Source organism: Schistocerca cancellata, chromosome 5, assembly GCF_023864275.1.
Source record: "Schistocerca cancellata isolate TAMUIC-IGC-003103 chromosome 5, iqSchCanc2.1, whole genome shotgun sequence".
Classification (NCBI taxonomy): domain Eukaryota; kingdom Metazoa; phylum Arthropoda; class Insecta; order Orthoptera; family Acrididae; genus Schistocerca; species Schistocerca cancellata.
This window is the reverse complement of record NC_064630.1, coordinates 102,985,737-103,010,404: the sequence shown is the minus strand read 5'-3', so window position 1 is coordinate 103,010,404 and position 24,668 is coordinate 102,985,737. Positions and strand designations below refer to the sequence as shown.

General features: G+C 38.8%; 1 protein-coding gene across 1 annotated transcript in view; it reads right to left on the bottom strand.

Annotated features, from left to right (window-relative positions):
- Nucleotides 1-8,533: 8,533 nt before the first annotated feature.
- Nucleotides 8,534-24,668, bottom strand: part of LOC126188176 (beta-mannosidase-like) — a 317,638-nt gene continuing 301,503 nt past the window's right edge. Inside the window, exon 14 of the mRNA XM_049929697.1 lies at nt 8,534-8,947. Coding sequence (XP_049785654.1) covers nt 8,696-8,947 — 252 coding nt within the window. The 3' untranslated portion in view covers nt 8,534-8,695. The remainder of the gene's footprint in view (nt 8,948-24,668) is intronic.

Genomic DNA, 24,668 nt, shown 5'->3' with positions numbered 1-24,668 from the left:
CCAAATATCTAAATCTACAGGGCTATTACAAATGATTGAAGTGATTTCATAAATTCACTGTAGCTCCATTCACTGACATATGGTCGCGACACACTACAGATACGTAAAAAACTCATAAAGTTTTGTTCGGCTGAAGCCGCACTTCAGGTTTCTGCTGTCAGAGCACTCGAGAGCGCAGTGAGATAAAATGGCGACAGCAGCCGAGAAAGCGTATGTCGTGCTTGAAATGCACTCACATCAGTCAGTCATAACAGTGCAACGACACTTCAGGTTGAAGTTCAACAAAGATCCACCAACTGCTAACTCCATTCGGCAATGGTATGCGCAGTTTAAAGCTTCTGGATGCCTCTGTAAGTGGAAATCAATGGGTCGGCCTGCAGTGAGCGAAGAAACGGTTGAACGCGTGCGGGCAATTTTCACGCGTAGCCCGTGGAAAATTGGCTCATGCCACAACTGGAGACTGACAGCGCCAACTTCATCTTTCAACATGGTGGTGCTCCACCGCACTTCCATCATGATGTTCAGCATTTCTTAAACAGGAGATTGGAAAACCGATGGATCGGTCGTGGTGGAGATCATGATCAGCAATTCATGTCATGGCCTCCACGCTCTCCCGACTTAACCCCATGTGATTTCTTTCTGTGGGGTTATGTGAAAGATTCAGTGTTTAAACCTCCTCTACCAAGAAATGTGCCAGAACTTCGAGCTCGCATCAACGATGCTTTCGAACTCATTGATGGGGACATGCTGCGCCGAGTGTGAGAGGAACTTGATTATCGGCTTGATGTCTGCCGAATCACTAAAGGGGCACATATCGAACATTTGTGAATGGCTAAAAAAACTTTTTGAGTTTTTGTATGTGTGTGCAAAGCATTTTGAAAATATCTCAAATAATAAAGTTATTGTAGAGCTGTGAAATCGCTTCAATCATTTGTAATAACCCTGTACATCCACAACACATCAGTACTCTGCAAGCTACCACACGGTGCATGACCAAGAGTACCCTGTACCACTGCTTGTCATTTCCTATCCTGTTCCACTCTCAAATAGAGCAAAGAAAAGATGACTGTCTACATGCCTCCATGTGAGCCCTAATTTCTTGTATTTTATCTTTGTGGTACTTACGCACAATACATGTTGGTGGCAATAGAACTGTTCAGCAGTCAGCTTCAAATCTCAGTTCTTTAAAGTTTCTCAATAGTATTTCTTGAAAAGAAAGTCAACTTCGCTCCAGGGATTCCCATTTGAGTTTCTGAAGCTTCTCCATAACACTTACATGTTGTTTGAACTGGGTAACAAATCTATGAAGTGTGTTTTTTAAGTAAGAACCATCTTGAAATTAAAGAAAGACGTGCTAAGATATATCAATAATTTTATTTTTACATCAAAGCTTGTACCTTAATCTACTTTTCTACATAATTTCCATATTGAGGCACTTGTCATAATGTTGTACCAGTTTTTGAATACCCTCCTCATAGAAGTCTGCCGCCTGACTTGTTAACCGCTGCATCACCACTGTTTTGACTTCGTCATCATCTTGAAGATGCTGACCACCCAGGTGTTTCTTCAAGTGCAGGAACAGATGGTAGTCACTGGGCACAAGATCAAACCTGTATGGAGGATGATCTAGTTTCCCATTGAAAAGATGTGATGAGAGCTTTGGTCTGATTCACCACATGTGGACGGGCATTGTCTTGCAGCAAAACAATGCCCTTGCTCAACTTGCCATGTCTTTTGTTCTGAATTGAAAGGCACAGATTGTGCAATGTCTTACAGTAAAACTGCACTTGAAGAAACACCTGGGTGGTCAGCATCTTCAGGGTGATGACGAAGTCAAAACAGTGGTGATGCAGTGGTTAACAAGACAGGTGGCAGACGTCTATGAGGAGGGTGTTCAAAAACTGGTACAATGTTATGACAAGTGCCTCAATATTGATGGAATTTATGTAGAAAAGTAGATTAAGGTACAGGCTTTCATGTAAAAATAAAATTATTGAGATGCCTTAGCACGTCTGTTTTTAATTTCAAAACGGTGCTTACTTAAAAAACACACCTCTTAGCAGCCTGCTTCTGAACTGCTTTGATGTCTTCCTTCAATCCAACATGGAATCGATCTCAAACACTTGAGCAGTCCTCAAAAATAGGTTGCACCAGCATCCTGTATGCAGTCTCCTTTACAGGTGAACCACTCTTTCCTAAGATTATCCGAATAAACCAGAGTTAACCATTTGCATTCCGTACCACAGTTCTCACATGCTCATTCCACCTCATATTGCTTTGCAATGCTATGCCGAGTTATTTAAATGATTTGACTGTGTCAACTAGAACATTAGTAATACTGTATGTGAACATTACAGGTTTGATCTTCCTACTCACCTCCATTAACTTAGATTTTTCCACATTTAGGGCTAGCTGTCATTCATCATACCAACTGGAAATTTTGCCTAAGTCATATTATATCTTCCTACAGTCACTCAACTTTGACACCTTCCAATAATTACTTTTTACACATGATTCAAATTATTGATATGACTGTGAACTTTACTCATGTTGTTGTGTCGAAAAATTTTTTGCTGGTGTGTACCCGGTGTGGTTTAGATTTAAGGGTCGGTCTCCACATCATAAGCTTAGGCCCTAATATTATTTTCTCCTTTCATGAGTCAATATATCCTTAAATACTCTGGCTTACGTGGCTAATTGGTTTTGTGCTATATTCCTACTCATGATTAAGTATATTCTTCTGGTCATTGTGAGTTTTTTGAGTCAACTCACTCATCATACACTTAGGCTCTAAATTTTTTTCTTCTCTTTTGAAGATTTTGAAGGTGTGACTTTATCGATGTAAACTTGTGATTTGTAATCTTAATAATTTACATTGTCTCTACACTTATTTCTATAGTTTAGTGTTGTAATGTTGTAGTTTTGACTTTGTATCATTTGCCTTGTGACAGAATGTTCCACAGATCTGAAAATCTGAATGTCATGTCCTGATATATGTATAAATTATGGTTTGGGTAGTAGATATTTTCCTTATGTTTTTTGTAATATGTATCAGATACTTTTATACATCTGTATTCTATCTTTTGGCATCATTTTGTACACTGTTCAGCAAACCTTACAGTAGGTCACAAAATATTGTAAACACATTTTTTCCAAATTGTGTGGGGGTATATTGTAAAGGGACATCCTCCTCTGTCATTACTTTTCCTCAATAGAAGTAGTCAATACCAGAACTGATTTTCAAATTTTGAGTAGGTCAATATTATTTCAGCTGTTTTCCAAAAAATTTCATATAATTGTATTCATGATGTATTATATTTCAAGCTAAAATCTGAATGTACAGTTAAAATTATTTTCTTCGAAACAATTGAAATTATGAAATATTTGGCACACTTAAATTTTATATTGTTAATTACACAATTTGATGCTACTTACTATGTTTATTCTGAATTCATTTATAAAATAATAATATAAATTAATAGAAATTCATTTGTCAAGAAAATTTGTAAACCCTTTGGAATATTGTTATTACTGCAGAGTGAAGTAGTAGTGGGCGTGCCTCTGATATGGCCGGACGTGTTTTTGTATTTTGGAAGAACAATGTAATTTTCGCTTTGTTAATGTGAAAATTCAAAAGACAGTGTGATACAGAAATAAGTGAGAGAATAAATCATCATAGAAACAAAAAATTTGCTCAGGCTTACTTCAAAGTTAATTATATCGATTGGAACCATGAGATCCTAAAATATGAAAATTTCAGCATCAAGAATCAGCCCCTAGACATGAAGAACTGGAGCCAACTACAAGAGAAAAGAAGATAAGTTAAAGGTTTATTGTAAATCTTACTCCTCTTGGATTTTTGAAAAAAGAGACCTTACCATTGACAATAGTAGTGACAACAACAAATTGCAGGAGGGGGAGAGTACAAACTCGTCCTTCAAGGGAGAAAGTGTTTTTCTTGGATGAATGTGCAGTATATCAAAGTGCAAAATTGAGAAACCTTTGTTGGAGTAAACGAACCCCACATTTTTGTGAAGAACTTGAACACAAGAACTAGGACACAACCCACCACATGTCATTATCTGGGCTTCAATGTCTGCAACCCACTTGGTAGGTTCATATTATTTTGATGGTGCTGTAAATTACATTGTGTATCTCAGCATGTTATTTGATTAGTTTATTCCACATCCTGAGGAATAGGATCTGAATCACTGCTATTTGAAATTCTGTATTCCAAATGCTTGAACTTCCCATGGATTTCCTCCTGCCATCAACACTATTGGTGATGAGAGAGGTATCATTACTAGCAGCCAATGTCACTCAACGCATAGCTCATGTCTGTACACCACCTCCCGAAATTCATGGTGCATCAGGTTTTCATACCTAAGGCTCTCAAGAATTGTACATATGTGATGCTCCACAATGATACCATACAAGTGGTCCTTCAGCATCCTTATTTAGGCCTACACAGGATAGTGTGGCAAGGGGACCAAAGAAGTTACATCTTCCTTAACTGTAAAACAACAACAGTCTCTGTTCAGCACCTCAAGCTGGTTTGGAAATCGTGAAAACAAGAAGGGGAAGACAATTTTCCACCACAACTAGAAGAATACATTTACTTCAGTTGATGTGTCTCCATTCCAGTCATTCTTACCTAACTGTGGCTCTGTGTCCTTCCACCATACCATGTAATGACAGTGGGAAATCTCTCCATTCTATGGTCAACTACACCATCCCCCCCCCCCCCCCCCCATCTGAAAGGGTATATTCAGTGCTACATCCATCTACTCTACATCCTGAGTTCCACACTAGAAGTGGGTGGGGCTCTTTGGTGACACTGACCACCTAGGGCGATATGAACAAGTTGAATCAAATACTAAGGACACTATACAAGTTTAATGTCTTTTTCTTCTATCTAGTCTTCATCCAGTGTGCTGTGTACTTACTATGTTAAAATTTGTTTCTATTTGAGTAGTGATTTGTATTAATAAAGTGGTTAAATTTCATGGGGTAAGTATGAACATCTTATTCTGCCTGCACACTGCCACAGATAAAACTACATACCTTTTTCCCAGGCTTGCTCCTGAACTCTTTGGATTGCCTGTATACTTTTGTCTCCAGTCTTCAAAGCAGTGAAGCTGCTTGTGATGTCTAGACTAAAGCTGGGAGATTTGCAGCAGCTCTTTCTACTATTACTTGATCTGTGAAGGTTGATCACAGTCTGCCTTATTCCTAACTTCATTACTGCCAATTGTAACTTCTAACTGCTCTAATGCTATTTGTAATACTGGGAGATCAGCTTTGAGTTTCAAGATCACCTACTCTTTCTTCATAATTGTGGAGCCATTAGTCACAATTACTACAGCACCAAAGGCTAGCAATACCCCATTCATGCTTATCATATCACAGGTCACTTCTCTGTGGAAATTTTCACACTTGTCCATTTGGAACTTCATATTCTTATGCACAGTTTCCGATATATTACTAAATAATGGTATCTGTGGTTATAACAAGAGTGGATTTAGGATGAACAGTAAAACTCACAACTACAATAATAGAAGTAAAAGTAATATTATGAAAAGGATAGACTGGTACTCACCATAAGTTGAGTTTCAGACAGGCACAGTGAAAAGACTATTACACATTGAGTTTTTGGCCAAAGACTTCTTCAGAAAAGAAAACACAACACATTCACACAAGCAAGACCACCTCATGCACGTAAGACTGGTATCTCCATCCGCTACAGTAATTTCCATATGACCATGAACCCTATCTAAGATTCAGAATGGAATTTTATATTCTGGTGCAAAATTATCATAAACAGCCAGGAAACCGGAAACCTCAAATACTCAGAAACAAAGTAAAACAATAAGTCATTAAACATGCCTTCTACAATTTATCAAAATATTTGGCCTCAGGAATGTAAATTTCATATAATTATAATGTTCATATTAAACAGGTTATGGCTTTTCCAGTATACAGACACCTGATAGTGCTCTGTGTAAATTTATGTAAAGGATTTGTTTGAAATATTGGACAAAAACAGCAGCTGGGTAATAAAAGCAGAGCTACAGTAGATCCTTTCAGAGTACTGCTAGCTGTTTTTCTTCTAATATATACAAATACATGTAAAATAATTTAGACTATTTTCTCATAATTATGAATAGTTTAACACTAGCCATAATATGTTGTTAGTGTAAGTCACATCTGCCTCTATAACTGAATGGTTAACACAGCCAACTGCCACTCAGAGGACCCAGTTTCAATTCCTGGTACTGCCAGGGATTTTTCTTGGGTAGGAGGATTGCAGTAGGGTCCACTAAGCTTTGTGGCGCCGATTTAGAAACTACTTGAATGAGATGAAGCAACTCAAGGTTTGCAAAGGCGACAACTGCTGGGAGAGTGGTGTGCTGAGCTTATCCCCCTCTATACCATATCCAGATAGCACCACTGACTGAGATTGACACAGCAGTTGGCTGGTGTGTGGCCAGAATGGCAGAGCTTGAGTGTAAGTAATTCACAGAAGTAGCCTGCAGTGGTCGTTTCTGCTTATTAATATGTAACTTGCTCATACCACATGACTGCAGGTTTTCCTTAGTTATGTGTTTTACAGAACACAATGTGAAAGTGAATAAATGCCACTAACATGATAATCTTGGATGGAACTCCTATTAACATAAAATCACTCTCTTTTTAAAAAATTATTTTTATATACTCAGTTATATTCTTCATTTTCTCTTTGTCTGCATTCCCTTCCTTTATCTCTCTTTCATCTTCTTTTCTGCTTTCCTTGTAGCGTTTGTGAAACTGGCATGTTACTTACCTATGTACTTTCTTTTACCTCGTACTTACTCTGTTACCTCCTCAGGCATTTTGTTTTCCTTAATTGCCTCATCCTTTGGTATAATGACCTGCCCCTCCTTTCTAACCTTCAATAACCTATACTTCTTTCCTCCCTGATGATGGAATAGTTCCAAAAACTAGAATAGTTCCGAAATTTAAAATAGTTTTTTACAGTTTGTTTGTGTCTATTGTCAGTACTTACAAGGAAAATTTTCCATTTTCCATTACCACACACACCCCCTCCCCCAGATTTAGTCATAAGATATCCCAGTCAATAGCTCATCAGAAAGTGAACACAGATCAAGCATGAAAACAGGAAGGAGATGTACTGATTTGTGGGAAAAAAGAAGTAAAATAAAAACAGTGAATGGTCCAAGGTCAGAAGGTGCAGCAATGAGCCTGCTTGTGTAACCACAGCATCGTGGCTATGCAATTATGGTGTTGGACTATGAAGGAGATATCCATGTTAAAGCCTCACTCATTCCCATTTTTTCCACAAAATTATGAACTGTCCACCCTATTATTAATGTGTCTGTTCGCTGTATTCAGATTTTGTCTTTGTCATGGTGTAACATCCATTTGCAACAGAAAGGTGTAAGAAAGGGACCTCGAAACTTATGTACCTCCTATTTTTCTACACAAGTACCACATTTTATGATTCTTGGGTTCTGTTTTGAAAGTTTTTGATGTACCTCCTATTTTTCTACACAAGTACCACATTTTATGACTCTTGGGCTCCGTTTTGAAAGTTTTCGACTTCTGAATTACTTTGTTGCAACATAATTGACACCCACTTCTTTGTTTTCATTTCTGTGAGAAGCTCACCTGCTCTCACTGTTCTTCACATTTATTTGTGGCGGTTATATAGTCTTACCACATGACTTTTTCTATAACCAACGTGTAGTATGACAATTGCCAAGACTAGGGAAGGAGAAGAGATGTGTCAATGACCAGATGGAAAATTCATAATTTTGTGAAAAAAAAAGAAAAAAAAGTTTGGGGCACAAGCAAGATTTGAACATGGATCTTCCCCTTTACAGTCCTGCAACATGACCACATAATCATGATGTCTACACAACACTCCACAAGGCTGCACATCTTGAGCTGGGACCATTTGTTGTTTCTATTTTGCTTCTTTTTTCACAGTGCAGTACACCTTCCTGTTTTCATGGTTGATCTTTTTGGAAATTTGTGATAAGTTCCTATGGGACCAACTGCTGATGTCATCAGTCTCTAGGCTTACACACTACTTAATCTAACTTAAACTAACTTATACTAAGGACAACACACACGCCCATGCCTGATGGAGGACTCGAACCACCGAGGGGGGGGGGGGGGGGGGGAGGGGGGAGCCCCCCAAACTGTGGTAAGACGCCTCAGACCGCACAACAGTTGATCTTTGTTCATTTTTTGATGGGCTATCCAATGGGCCATCTTAAGACTAAAACTGAGGGGATTGTGATGGGGAGTTTCCCTTGTTAGATCTTCATCTCCTCAGAGTAAGTCCTGGCCAGTTTCGAGTGTCCGTGCAAAATACATAAACAGTTCTGATAATTTACTACATGAGTAGCCTTATTAGACTAGCACTGGTCATAAGTTGCTTAAAAGAAGTTGTCATCAGTGACTGCCTGTGTGTCTAAACAAATAATGTGACTTGGAATAAATTTTTGACAGTTTTATTTATTTCTATTCATTAATTTCTTTTAATCTGTGTACAATGTGATCATCATAAGTTTGCAGTTAAAAATTATTTACATTTGCCAGCTTATAAAATTAAAAGAAAACTCATTTTTCTGTGTCCACTGGATGTTATATTAAACATAATTACATTTACTAATATGATACAATGAGATTAATGAAATGAGCTCATGACAGACGTGACAGAAAGAGCACTTTCCAATTCTTCAGCTGTTGTCTCCTGAGTTGTGTAAAACTGAAGTTCAGTGACTGGTTGGAGAATAATAAATCCATTGTCTGAGAAAAACCCATTGATATTTTCTGCTTCCAACCACACAAAAGGTGCTATAGCATTGGATGAAACAGTGATACTATATGTGTAAGTATCACTGTCAGACACTTGATATGGGCCACTCACAGATGTTATCTGTAAGAGAGATTGAAATTGTAAAAAGCACATAAAAACAATATTTTATAATGTTAGTGGCACATCTTACACAAGTGGTTAGGAAAATGGTAACAATAGTTAAAACCAGAGTGAATCTTCTGGTCTGCTGGATTGTGTACTGTTTTGAAACTACTTGGCAGATTGAGACACTTAACCCAGAACCTTAACCAAGGCCAGCACCTTGTAATCCACTGGGACAATGTAATCATGCAGGTGTGTGTGTGTATGTGTACTTAGTTCTGAAGAAGGACATTGTCCGAAAGTTTCATATTGATATTAGTCTTGTTTACATGTCTTATTGACCACTCAGTGTGTCATCCTCATGATTTTAATGTGTATCATTATTCCAGGATGAGGTTTTGACTCTGCTGTCTCAGTCCGGCACACAGTTTTAATCTGCCAGGAAGTTTCATATCATTATTAATAGAAATGACACACATGCAAAATTAATTTGTCCCAGATGATTATATATTACATTTTCCCAGCACTGCAGCCCCACTGGGCTGAGCAGTTGTGTTTTGTTTCATCCTTTCCTCACAAATTTCTCTTAGAATTTTTGTTGCCAAGCCCTCAAATTGTATGTCAGATTCTTTTTCATCTGTTTATTTTTCTATTATCCGAGTTTATTTCACATATTTACATTGGGCTTTTCGATTTTCCTTTCAGTGTGTAACTCAAGATTTATCTCTGTGTTCCCCCTTCAGTTCTCATTTATAGTTCTCTGATCTTATTTACTACTAAGGACTTGTTGTACATTCCCCCAGTTAGGAGCCACTTTAGCATCTATTCTCAGAATAGCAATGTGTTCAAACACATAATAATGCATAACCAGAGAATAAACAAGATATAACTCAACTGGTAATTTTGGCATGGTTAGCGAAGTTACTCCAAGAATAAGTTTTGACAGTGACACAACAGTTACAGAATTTGGCATGAATAGTTACAGAATTTGTATGTTTTAGGAAGGAGAAGAAATAGGGAAATCACACAAATTACATGGAAAAATATGTCAATTCCAAATTTATATAAAAGTTTCTTACTACCACTTTTCAATTTCATGCTTGAAAAACTGGAGCATATAAATGAAATGTGAAGCTATTTCCTAACATAAAAATTTTTTCTTGTAGTAGACCTAATAGGCATTTGATATTGGTACTTCGTCACTTATATTCTGTTGTGTTGTTTATGTGAATGAGGTGCATAAAAATGACTATTTGTGCCAAAATAGTCTTGCTTCTTTGGGTTATTGTTAGGCTGTTGTAGGTACTCCCACATGCGAGGCAGCATTTAAAAATGGGTTTGGCTTTTGAAAGGGATACAATTGCTGCAATATTAGAAAGGCCTATTTCACTTTATCTAGCAGACAGTGACAAAACAGATGTAATCAAATCAAGAATAGATACTATTTGTATTAACAGCTTTTTCTGTATTACACAATGACATTTTGATTTTTCATGCAGCAAAACATTTGACGAACTTTGATGAAGTAACAGATTCTTACACAGAAAGTAAAGCATACCCATGTAAAGCTGTAGCAAGATTAGATAAAAATGCTGGCACCTATGGGTTGAAGAAATGTGTGCTATCTTTCTTGTCTCTTCTCTTTACTGAATTTTTGTCCCCTGTATTTAATTCTGTGCCATACAAAAGATAAAGCTATTAACTAAACCACAATAAAGAGTGCAAATTTTCTGAAGAGTTCTTAATTTCTCGGTCACAAATACTCCCACCCACTATTAACAGTGAGTTTTTTTTGCAGGGGGTGGGGGCTCAAACCAGGCAACTGGGAGCAGGAAAGGCACCACAGGACATTTTAATTTCTCCTGTCCTGACTATGGGGTTGATGGCTTCCATTGCAAAAAATACATGTTTGAATACCACAGACCAAAATACAGTGATGTGTTATAGAAGAATGCTGTATGAAAAGGTGTTGCACTGCACTTTGGAATAACATGTCTTACACTTCCTCAAATATATGTGTTTTATATGTATATAAAATTCTTAGAAAGATGTGTGCTGCAAAATGAACATATTTTTGAAAAATAGATTTTTGAAAACTTTTGACATCCTATCTGAAATGGATGAGGGGAGGAGGGGTGGGGGGGGATGCACCTCTATCAAGTTTTTGCCCCCATTCAGAAATATCATATCTGAGACTGCCCACAAACACTTCTCCTTTGAGGGTATTAAAAAAAAACTACATAAGGTCATAAGTTTTCTCAGCCTAAACACGTTCTCTCCTGTTCACTTCATGAGTTCCTCTTCAACCCAGCATGTCACCTGTTCAGTCATTGACTTGCACCCTGATGCTCCACTACCCCTCCCCCCCCCCCCCTCTTAAAAAAAAGAAAAACAAATTGTCCTTAGTCCATATGCACCCCACTAACTGTCAGTCAACAGTACTTGCATTTTAATAGCTTCCATTCCCTCCACACTAAAAAGCATCTTCTTTACAGTCAGACCATCCATGGACTGCAGTGCCAAAACACATTATAAACTGGGACAGAGGTTCTGTTTGAGCAAGGCTTCAGATTAGTCATTCAGTTTATTAAAGTCTTACTGACCATCTCATCCCTTATAGCAGCAGAATTCTGAGAGAACGTGCATTGCATGGAATATGAGTGTAGGCTCTGGAAAACAAATGAGCATCAAAGACTGTACAATACTTCAGTCTGGCTGGTGTCCAGACACCAAGAAGACAGCTGGGTTGGTTGTCAAAATACTGTGTAAAAGAATCGGAATCAACAACACTTAAAGGGTGCTATTAATCTCTTATACATCCCTTCCACACCAGAAAGTCACTCCCATACAGTCTAGCTGCTTGTGGATGAGTCATGTGCAGTAACAAGCACGTCCGCAAACTGATATCTTGTGTCATAGCTACACATCACCCTAATATTCAACACCCTTTCCCCATCTTCTACAAACCAGCTGCAAAGGACCACAGTCTCTTATAAACCAATACCCAAGATTCAAACATCCTCTCTCAGGGCTTTGACTGCCTAAATTGCTGGTCATTAAAATTGCAGCACCTGGAAGGGTAGTAAACAATGAATTTTACTTACTGTGCATGTAGTATAAGTAGCTCATTCAATAATTAAACAGACAAACATATATAGTGAAGGTAATGTGTACTGCAGGAAACTGAAGCTCTTGTGTTAATTGGCAACCTTACAAAAAGTGTTAATCATTTGTCCAATTAATATTTACATAAAAGTAACATCTAAGGTCTCAGTTGTGATTGTGTGTCTGCTTGAAGAATGTGTATTTGATGAACAGGCTTCTGGAATCTGATTTATAACTATCAGAAAGTGTACAACTGCCACAAATATATTTCCAGAAGGAGAAACAACATGGCAGTAGTTGCATGAGCCATGTGAGAGTTTATGCACAGGTGGAAAAGTTTAAACACGACCACAGAAGTGTAACTGACAAGCATTGTTCTGGGCATATGGTAGCAGTAAAAGCTTGAGCTTTGCAGGCTTGTATTTATTGGCTTATCCAAGAAAATCAATGACTTACACCTGAATGAATTGCTGAAAAATGTTGAGTAAGTGTTGGTACAATTCATTCCACCATTCAAAACAAACTGAACTACCATACAACATGCGGAATGTGTGTCTCCAGAGAACTTACTGTTACCACAAAGAACAGAGATTTCACATATGCATTGAGCTCAAAGACTGTAGCAGTAGCAAAGGTGATGCATTTTTTGGCAGGATTTCAAACACTAATCAAACTTGAATACATCAATTTGAGCAAGAGTTCAAGTGTGAAAGCAGGTGGTGCTAACACTCTGAATCACCTGTCCATAAGAAGTTCAAAACTCAACCATAGGCTTGCAAAGGTCATGTTAACCACATTTTGGAGTTCCCATGGTCCAATGGTCTGTGATTTTTGGAAGAGCAACGCTACTCAGGTGTGACTGAGAACAAAGTCAAGCCCACACTGAAGAAGATACAGCTCCAAACTAATCCACAATTTTTTTTCCAAATCATTACTGTGCTGAGTCATAGTGCTGTCAGAATGATGTCAACAACAATTAAGTTAATGAAGAAGTCATTGTCATCTCACCCAAAACAATTCATCAGTTAAAGTCAAGCATCAAGACAATGTTCATTTTCATTTACTTTTTTATGTAAGAGGGACAGTGCATTCATAGTTCACTCCACCACATCAGATCATTAACTATGTTTTTTTCTATTTGAAGGGTAGGTGAAGATCTAATAACAGAGGCTGGTTTTGCCACCATGACACTCCTCCTGCTCATACATTTTTTCTTAAAAATAGCATGCTCCCTTGCCCCATACATCTTACTCACCTGACGTAGCTCCATACAATTTATTCTTCTTTCTACATATGAAGAGGAGCATGGAAAGACACTAGTTTCATCAGTTATAAGCAGTGAAGAAAACATGATGGAGGATCTGACAGCCATGACAGTAAATGGCTATAAAAATACTGTGCCTTTGAAGGTTTGTGCTCTGTGCAGTGCAATAAAATGTTTCAGCAGTGTATTGTCATCCTTAGTGCATCTTTTCAAATTTTTCCATGTAAAAGTTGGCCATTACAGGTGATGCAGGTGAGCCCATTAGAAACCCATCTGCTTGTTTATAGTAGTTTCTGGCATGCAGGAAGTATGTTGTGAGTCAGTGATGGAAGAAGTTTACTTTGGAAAAATGTGTCTCTATTAGGAGTCCACATGAGTCACTGCAGCCAGTACATTAGAAATTCAGCACTCTTTCTGGGAATCCTAAAACCAATTAAACAGACCCAGGAATTAAACTGATGAGTTTTTATACTGTTTTGTTGTTGATTGTGGTTGCTCTCCAAGAGACACTGATTTACGGGAACAACATTTTCATCCTTACATGTAAAGTAAATCTCTAAAGTGCCTATATAAATATTTTTTCCTTTATTATTTTGTTTTACTCATTATATTTAGTAGTAAATATCAGTACATTCAAGTGGTACATCTACCTGAACATGAATATTTCAATCTATTTGTATATAAGAGAGAGTGTTTTTTACTACTGCAACTGAACAATCGAGCGGTAGGGATGAAGAATAAAAGAAAGTTACTGGTGACACAATGATGAAACGTGTGTAGGTTTTCGCATGTGAGGGCACAAATAAATCATTTAAATAAATATGTGCACCATACTGATGGAATTACAGAATGACATAAATTAATACTGAGTAAATTGTGAACTGAGTGTTCTGATTTTATGCTTAGATGAAGTAAGATAGTTTTCACGTGTGCAACGGATACAAATTGGTGGGACACTGGTGAAACAATGAGTATGCTGGATATCAGGCTTGAGTATTTCCAAGATTGAGCTTTGATGTGAGTTAAGCCTTGAACTACATTGTATCAATCATTACACTGAAACTGTTTGATGGGTGCCACTGAGTAGGACACTGTATAGGGACATATATTCCATAAATACACTCCTGGAAATGGAAAAAAGAACACATTGACACCGGTGTGTCAGACCCACCATACTTGCTCCGGACACTGCGAGAGGGCTGTACAAGCAATGATCACACGCACGGCACAGCGGACACACCAGGAACCGCGGTGTTGGCCGTCGAATGGCGCTAGCTGCGCAGCATTTGTGCACCGCCGCCGTCAGTGTCAGCCAGTTTGCCGTGGCATACGGAGCTCCAGCGCAGTCTTTAACACTGGTAGCATGCCGCGACAGCGTGGACATGAACCATATGTGCAGTTGACGGACTTTGAGCGAGGGCATATAGTGGGCATGCGGGAGGCCGGGTGGACGTACCGCCGAATTGCTCAACACGTGGGGCGTGAGGTCTCCACAGTACATCGATGTTGTCGCCAGTGGTTGGCGGAAGGTGCACGTGCCCGTCGACCTGGGACCGGACCGCAGCGACGCACGGATGCACGCCAAGACCGTAGGATCCTACGCAGTGCCGTAGGGCACCGCACCGCCACTTCCCAGCAAATTAGGGACACTGTTGCTCCTGGGGTATCGGCGAGGACCATTCGCAACCATCTCCATGAAGCTGGGCTACGGTCCCGCACACTGTTAGGCCGTCTTCCGCTCATGCCCCAACATCGTGCAGCCCGCCTCCAGTGGTGTCGCGACAGGCGTGAATGGAGGGACGAATGGAGACGTGTCGTCTTCAGCGATGAGAGTCGCTTCTGCCTTGGTGCCAATGATGGTCGTATGCGTGTTTGGCGCTGTGCAGGTGAGCGTCACAATCAGGACTGCATATGACCGAGGCACACAGGGCCAACACCCGGCATCATGGTGTGGGGAGCGATCTACTACACTGGCCGTACACCACTGGTGATCGTCGAGGGGACACTGAATAGTGCACGGTACATCCAAACCGTCATTGAACCCATCGTTCTACCATTGCTAGACCGGCAAGGGAACTTGCTCTTTCAACAGGACAATGCACGTCCGCATGTATCCCGTGCCACCCAACTTGCTCTAGAAGGTGTAAGTCAACTACCCTGGCCAGCAAGATCTCCGGATCTGTCCCCCATTGAGCATGTTTGGGACTGGATGAAGCATCGTCTCACGCGGTCTGCACGTCCAGCACGAACGCTGGTCCAACTGAGGCACCAGGTGGAAATGGCATGGCAAGCCGTTCCACAGGACTACATCCAGCATCTCTACGATGGTCTCCATGGGAGAATAGCAGCCTGCATTGCTGCGAAAGGTGGATATACACTGTACTAGTGCCAACATTGTGCATGCTCTGTTGCCTGTGTCTATGTGCCTGTGGTTCTGTCAGTGTAATAGGTCTACCTGTTTTCTCTTTAAGACAAGATGTTGTTGTTGTACCAGTCATAACATAGTAATTTGTTGATATATGACAACATTGTTACTGTAACACTACCAACATATAAATGTAGCATTTGCTACACACCCCTCGCTAAAGTTTTTGATTATTTGTAAAAGAGTACTTACTCATGTTCCCATTCATTTTGGTTCATTAACCATGTTTCATAGATTCTAACTTCCCATTTGGTTTTTCTGAAGTGAGCAGATTTGTAAACCACCATTATACAATGTGCATAAGAACTTATCCTAGATGTGATTTGTTCTGATTAGCCAAGAAGACAACCAGTCTGGTACTTGAAACTGAGGGCTGATGAACACTTGTCTGAGACTGGTTTCTTTACAAAATTATAAGTTGCACATGTTGTGGACATCAGTACATTTAGAGTAACTGAGTGCACTTCTGGGCCCACACATACTTATTCAACAATGTTGGTGCAATATACTTGTGGGAACTGTATTTAATGTCAGAGAATGGTATTTCTCTTAATTTTCTTGAAAATACATTTTGCAAGCAAGTTAAGTTATAGGGTGAGTATATAAGTAGAGTTACACTGATTTTGAGCTGAACAGTATATTTAATTTAATTCTTTTAGATTATAATCTCACATCTAGAATGGAACACTGTTAAACAGCACACCTAAATTCATTCAGTGTAACTACTGAGATTAGGTCACCACTTGATTAGACAGTCATTTATGTTAGATGGTCATTTAACTATTCAAAGTTAGATTGGGCACTGCTGTTACATACTTTCTGCATGACGGAAACAACTATGAACAGGTTAATGAATTTCTTATGGGTGTGCCACTATCATGTGTCATGGCAAATATTTAACTGGAAGAATTAGAAAAGATGACATTTAGGACATTACCTCAGCTACCTAAACATTTCTACAGATATAATGATGACACATCTGTGGTGTTGCTATATGGGAGAACCTCTCTAGATGAAGTCCTCGACCATCTCAACAAGATCCATGAGTTGATCAAGCTCTGCCTAAGAGAGGTATCATTCCAATGTTTCAACCATCTGCAAAATAAGGAACATTCTGGGCAATGTGAAATTTTACCTCAAATTTTGTTCACCTGGGTCTAGCACATTCCGTGCGAATGTGGAAAATCCTACATTGGACAAGTGCAAGGCTCTCTCTCTCTCTCTCTCTCTCTCTCTCTCTATCAAGAGGGAAAAAAATGTTCCCTGGCTGAGCATAGCCCAACGGAAAAGCACCTCTTCAATTTCTAAAAGATGTCTGCCTTCTGCTTAACTAATCATTGCTTAGACAGCATTATTAAGGAGGCAATCAAGATACGAGTGTTGACAAATCTTGTTAATCACGATAAGGATTTTGCCCCCATCAGAATTCTGAATTGTTTATTAGTCTCATAAGATAAGTAATCAAATTCATTTGATTCAGGTACAGTAGACATATCAAAAGTTTGATAAAATTTACCGTAAACATAGAAAGCTGATGTTTATATACAGCATCATTGTAATAACACAATTTTGTTTTATATACACAAAAGGCACTCAATACACTTACACGATCACAATGCCACAAATATAGAATTCATCACATACATTCAGCAACTGAAAGATTCACATTAAGCAGAAAGGAAGGGGATTTATCGACATAAAAAACCTACATTATGGACAGGTAGACAATTTAAGAAATTTCTTTCTAGAATGAGCAGAAACTAGCAAAATACACAAAGCAATCACTCATATAAATACATCGGCTACACCACTGCAATTTCATAACCACTTCTACAACCCTTTAGATCACATAACATCAACAGATACGAAGAAAGTAAATTGGAAAAAGAACACACTACATGGCAAGCACCTGTATCATTTAACACAGCCACACATCGATCAAGACGCATCCAACACATGGCTAAGAAAAGGCAATATATACAGTGAGATGGAAGGATTCATGATTGCAATACAGGATCAAACAATAAACACCAGATATTACAGCAAGCATATTATTAAAGATCCCAATGCCACAACAGATAAATGCAGACTTTGCAAACAACAAATAGAAACAGTAGATCACATCACAAGCGGGTGTACAATACTAGCAAATACAGAATACCCCAGAAGACATGACAATGTAGCAAAAATAATACATCAACAGCTTGACTTACAACATGAACTTATAAAACAACACGTTCCCACATACAAGTATGCACCACAAAATGTACTGGAGAATGATGAATACAAATTATACTGGAGCAGAACCATTATAACAGATAAAACAACACCACATAACAAACCTGACATCATACTCACCAATAAAAAGAAGAAATTAACACAACTAATCGAAATATCCATACCTAGTACAACAAATATACAAAAGAAAACAGGAGAAGAAATTGAAAAATACATCCAACTGGCTGAGGTAGTCAAAGACATTTGGCATCAGGATAAAGTTGACATTATACCAATTATACTATCAACTACAGGAGTCATACCATATAATATTCACCAGTACATCAATGCAATACAAGCTACATCCAAACTTATATATACAACTACAGAAATCCGTAATTATTGATGAAACATGTTCAATTTCCCGAAAGTTCCTAAATGCAATGTAACAAATATCGTACAGTTAAAAGGAAGTCACGCTTGATCAAGGTCCGCATCACTTTCCATTTTTGACCAGACATAACGTCTGAGTAAAGAAAGAATAACAATAATGAAAATAATATCTAAAAATCTAACACTAAATTACCCTAGCTTAAATTATCATCTCATCCTCTAAAAATTCTTCTATCAAATAGCAACATTTCTCCCCCAGAATCTGATGTAGCCTTATTTTTAGGATCTCTGGCTTAAAAGTAATTATATGTTTGGCCATTAATTTGTTATATATTGTCATTCCCATATAATGTGGAGCCTGTTCAAATAATTTCAATTTGTATGTGAGAAGCATAAAATTATTTTTATTTCTTGTGTTTTATGTGTGGTTAAAATGATTTTCCTCTAATAATTTTTGCCTGCTGTGTAGGAAGATAATAATTGCATAAATTTATATGGAGGGTACAGTTAGGATTTACAGTTGTTGAAATAATGGGTGATAAGATTCTGTTTTCTGTGCGGTACACAAGTATCTGATAACTCTTTTCTGAAGTTTCAGTGTGCGAGATACTCTACTTGAACTTCCTCAGAAAATTACACCATACCTAATGACTGATTCAAAATAACTATGGTATGCTATTTTTTGTGTACTCATGTCAATAGAATTTGCAAATGCAAAACTGCTTACTTTATTTGATAAGGATTCAGTTTGTGTGTTCTGGTTCAAGTACTTGTCCACATTTAGTCCTAGGAACTTGACAGTATCAGCTTCTTCCATAAGTTGATTATTGCGTTATATTTTAAGCTCTGCACATTTTGAGTGTTTGGTTTGGAAATGTACCATATGGGGTTTTGCAACATTCAGTTTCAACCCATTGAACTGGAACCAGTTTTCTAGGGTGTCCTGTGTGCTCACAATGAAGTTTGGAATTTTTTCTGCATCACCATCTTCAATTAAAACAGAAATATTGTCTGCAAACAGAACTGATGGGGAATTGATATTTGTGGATAAATCATTTACTTAGAATAGAAACAAGATTGGCCCCAAAAGGAGCCTTGAGGCACACCTTGTGATACAGTACTCCATTTTGAAAAATAATTCACCACATGTGAAGTGATAGTTACCCTTTGTTTTCTGTTCTACAGGTATGATGTAAGCCATTTGAGAGTATTGCCCTTAATCCCATATTTATATAATTGGTAGATAAGCAAGGCATGGTTTACATAGTCCAAGGTTTTAGTAAGATCACAGAAAATACTAGCAACTTTACTCCTCTGGTCCAGTGCTTTCCATATCTTTTCAATAAAGTTATTTACTGCATCCAGAGTGTTTTTTCCTGTTTGAAATCCAAATTGATTATTTATAATGATATCTTTTTCACAATAAAATTTTGTATCTGGTTTGCTGCTACTTTTTCAAACACTTTCAACAAAATTGGAAGAATAGAAATAGGACGATAGTTTCCCATGTCTTCCCTCGACCCTTTCTTGAACAGAGGTCTGACTTTGGCATACTTCAACAACACATCAGGAAAGCACCCCTGTTTAAAAGATTGCTTAATTGTTTTAAGTAGTGGAGGTGCTATTATGTGGTACACTGCTTTAATCACTTTAGTCAGTATCCCATCCCATCCAGCTGAATGTTTATTTTTTAATGATAATATAATGTTTTCCACATGCTTTATTGAGACTTTTTTAAAATCTGTGAGATACTCAGCTCTTTGCTGGAGTCCAAAGGGGTTTACTTTACTCTGATACTCTACTATATCAACATCTGGCTTTGCCACATTTATGAAGAATTAATTTAAACACTCCGATATTTGAGCTGGGTTTACAATAAGGCTATAATTTACTTTAATCCTAGATATTTCATTTCTATTAATTCTAACACCTAACTCTGATTTGACAACAGACCACACTGCCTTTGTTTTACTTTTATGTTGTGAAATGAACTTATTGTTTGTCATTTCACAACTTTTATGATGGTAGCTTTATAACATCTAACATATTCAGTAAAATACCTGTTTTTATTATATTTCAGTTCATTATGTAGTTGCCTCTTCCTAACACTAGAAATTTTTATACTCCATTTAACTTTACCAGTGATTTTGTGACATGTGGTTGTAAATGGAAAAGTTTCATTAAACACCCCAAGAAAACTGCTTAAAAATTTGTCAAAGATACTACAACTTGAAATAAAGCTATCATAAAGCCATTCAACCTCTCTTATCTTATTTATAAATACAGTTAAATTTTTTCATTGAAGTTCCTTTTCATAGAGCTTGTGTTACATGGAATTTCTTTGTTAATTTTTGGTAGTTCAATCAATAATGAGGAGTGGTCAGAGATTCCTAGATCCAAGCAAAATTTATGGACATCTTCAAATTCATAGTTGGTTAGGATATTGTCAGTACAAGTTGCTGACTGTGCATTTACCCCAGTGGCTTGCTTAATGTTTACTTTCGAGACAAAACTTTTTGCTATGTCAGTGAATTTGGACACATCATTGTTTTCACCTAGGATATTAATGTTGAAGTCAGCAGCTATTACAACCTTTTCTTTCTTTTTCTTTGTTTACGTTTTCAAGGAGGCACTGAAATTTGGCCAGAAAAGCTTCAATTGCAGCTTTCTCTGGTACTCTGTAAATAGAAACTACTATGATATTTAGGTCCATTAACTCGATACAGCAGCTCTCAAATATACTATCTTCATTCAAATGATTAAAATCATTTCTTATTACATATTTTACACTCCTGGAAATTGAAATAAGAACACCGTGAATTCATTGTCCCAGGAAGGGGAAACTTTATTGACACATTCCTGGGGTCAGATACATCACATGATCATATTGACAGAACCACAGGCACATAGACACAGGCAACAGAGCATGCACAATCTCGGCACTAGTACAGTGTATATCCACCTTTCGCAGCAATGCAGGCTGCTATTCTCCCATGGAGACCATCGTAGAGATGCTGGATGTAGTCCTGTGGAACGGCTTGCCATGCCATTTCCACCTGGTGCCTCAGTTGGACCAGCGTTCGTGCTGGACGTGCAGATCGCGTGAGACGACGCTTCATCCAGTCCCAAACATGCTCAATGGGGGACAGATCCGGAGATCTTGCTGGCCAGGGTAGTTGACTTACACCTTCTAGAGCACGTTGGGTGGCACGGGATACATGCGGACGTGCATTGTCCTGTTGAAACAGCAAGTTCCCTTGCCGGTCTAGCAATGGTAGAACGATGGGTTCGATGACGGTTTGGATGTACCGTGCACTATTCAGTGTCCCCTCGACGATCACCAGTGGTGTACGGCCAGTGTAGGAGATCGCTCCCCACACCATGATGCCGGGTGTTGGCCCTGTGTGCCTCGGTCGTATGCAGTCCTGATTGTGGCGCTCACCTGCACGGCGCCAAACACGCATACGACCATCATTGGCACCAAGGCAGAAGCGACTCTCATCGCTGAAGACGACACGTCTCCATTCGTCCCTCCATTCACGCCTGTCGCGACACCACTGGAGGCGGGCTGCACGATGTTGGGGCGTGAGCGGAAGACGGCCTAACGGTGTGCGGGACCGTAGCCCAGCTTCATGGAGACGGTTGCGAATGGTCCTCGCCGATACCCCAGGAGCAACAGTGTCCCTAATTTGCTGGGAAGTGGCGGTGCGGTCCCCTACGGCACTGCGTAGGATCCTACGGTCTTGGCGTGCATCCGTGTGTCGCTGCGGTCCGGTCCCAGGTCGACGGGCACGTGCACCTTCCGCCGACCACTGGCGACAACATCGATGTACTGTGGAGACCTCACGCCCCACGTGTTGAGCAATTCGGCGGTACGTCCACCCGGCCTCCCGCATGCCCACTATACGCCCTCGCTCAAAGGCCGTCAACTGCACATACGGTTCACGTCCACGCTGTCGCGGCATGCTACCAGTGTTAAAGACTGCGATGGAGCTCCGTATGCCACGGCAAACTGGCTGACACTGACGGCGGCGGTGCACAAATGTTGCGCAGCTAGCGCCATTCGACGGCCAACACCGCGGTTCCTGGTGTGTCCGCTGTGCCGTGCGTGTGATCATTGCTTGTACAGCCCTCTCGCAGTGTCCAGAGCAAGTATGGTGGGTCTGACACACCGGTGTCAATGTGTTCTTTTTTCCATTTCCAGGAGTGTATATCAGAATGAGTAAGTATGCAAGAGCTTCCAAGTGATTTTTCATGTCTACAAAAGCTGTTTGCTACTTCAAAATTTCTGATTTTGTTAAGGATTTTAATATTATCACATGTAAGCCAATGCTCATTGAGACAAATAACTTTGATATTTTTACACTCTGAAAGAATAATTTATAAATCGTCCATTTTATGACTTTTGTTTTGAAAGTTGGCACTTAGACCGTTTATATTCCAGTGCATTATGTAGGAACATTGTTTCTTATTTATGGTTTCAAGCAGTATGTTCTTTCTTGGGTACCATTTTGGTCTTGTTGTTTTAGTTACCAAATGCTGTTTCTCAACCCCATCATTCCTTATAAGTTTCCCCCATTATTCAGAATTTTACAAGTATCAGCAAACATCTGTTTAAATGAAGACCATCTTTACCCAGGCATTTATTGCTTAAGAACTTATTTGGATTTACATATACGGCTCCCATATCATTACAGCTTTTGTTTATATCACTGTTTATTCTCGCTATATAACTATCACTCACGGATCTTCTGTAGACAATAGCACTCACTACAATTCTAGATGTCTTGTAGATGTTTCTAGCAGATTGAATTAAATTTCTTGTTCATTTACAATTTCCTCTTCAATCTTCCTTCCAAGGGAATTTGTACCTACGTGGTTGAAGATCCCAGGTAATTTTTCCGAGATGCCTCTGCTGAACCATCCTGTGAGTTGTATATGTTGTTAAAATGTTTCTTCAATTGATGGGTCTTGATGCCTGGGTGAACATCCATTACGGACTTTGTCACTGCCACATTTTGGAGCAGAGAATTGCCTATAACAAGGAAATTACTGTTTTCGTTCTGTTTTATGTTACTGAGGCATGTTGATTTCTTTTTTCTGTATGTTACACTTGTTCACTTATATTTATTTGGAGTTTTTATGATTTCTGAGCTAGTTTCTTCCATACATGTTACAGGTGCATTGTTTTGAACAGATATATCAATCCATGTGTTTTTCATGCTATTTTCATCAATCGCCTCAGATTTTTCACAAAAACTTTTTCTTCCGCTTTTCTGGTCACAGTTTTCTTGCTTCTGCACTGATAGTTCTGCTTTTAAAGTGTGAATGTCACTATGTAGGATTTTGATAATTTCTTCCTGTGAGCTCACGGTGGAAGCTAGTTTCGCATTCTCATTCTACAAACACTCTAGGCATGACCAGTGAATGTCATCACTTACAAATTTTAAACATATTTTTGCACATCTTTCATGCAGCTGAAAGTTGTGTTTAACACACAAGATTCCTTTTACAACCCGTTTCTGATACGTTTTACACGATACACTATTTAATTTTTACCTATTTAGGAGCATTGTGTCACTACACTTTTCAATAGGTGCCATCTTGCTATCTCACCAGAGCACTGAAACTAGTCTTTGAAGCAATAATATGGGAGAGACAGCAATTGTAGTGGTTTTCCTACTTTTATTTTCTTCTTTGGTTGTCCTCGGTGTCAATGTACTGCATTGCTACACTGGCTGAAAAATGGGGTTTGTAATTTGGTCACTGACTACTGTAAACAATGTAGCCGCCGTATGCACTGTTGCATTTCACAGTCTTTTACTTTAACTGTTTACTACCCCTCAATATTATACAGTTATATGACCAGTGCACTATTGTTTAAACTTTCCATAAGCCTCATTAATAGTTTGCAGGTGAACCATCCACATACTGCTACAATAGTTTATAGTTGAACAACTATGAGCAATAGAAGCCTAACCATAAAGTTCACAGTTCTTGAGGAATAATCAGGTATGTATTGAGCAGACACTGCCACTGTTTTAACACCCAGCCTAATTGTGTAACACTTATTACACTGTTAAGTTGAGGCATTGTTGTCGCTCTAACCAACACAGGTGCCTCGTCTGACACTCGGCTGTGGATTGACTGACTCATGACCAAAACGTGGGCCCTTATATATCATCACAATAATAGGTACTGAAACTACACATTGTTCGAAGTTAAATCTACAGAAATTAAAATTAAAACTTAACTCATTTAATTAACTGAATATATTGAAAGATTCATTCCTTTTAACAGTTTCTCCTACTACAAGGTTTAGGCTGAATTATTTG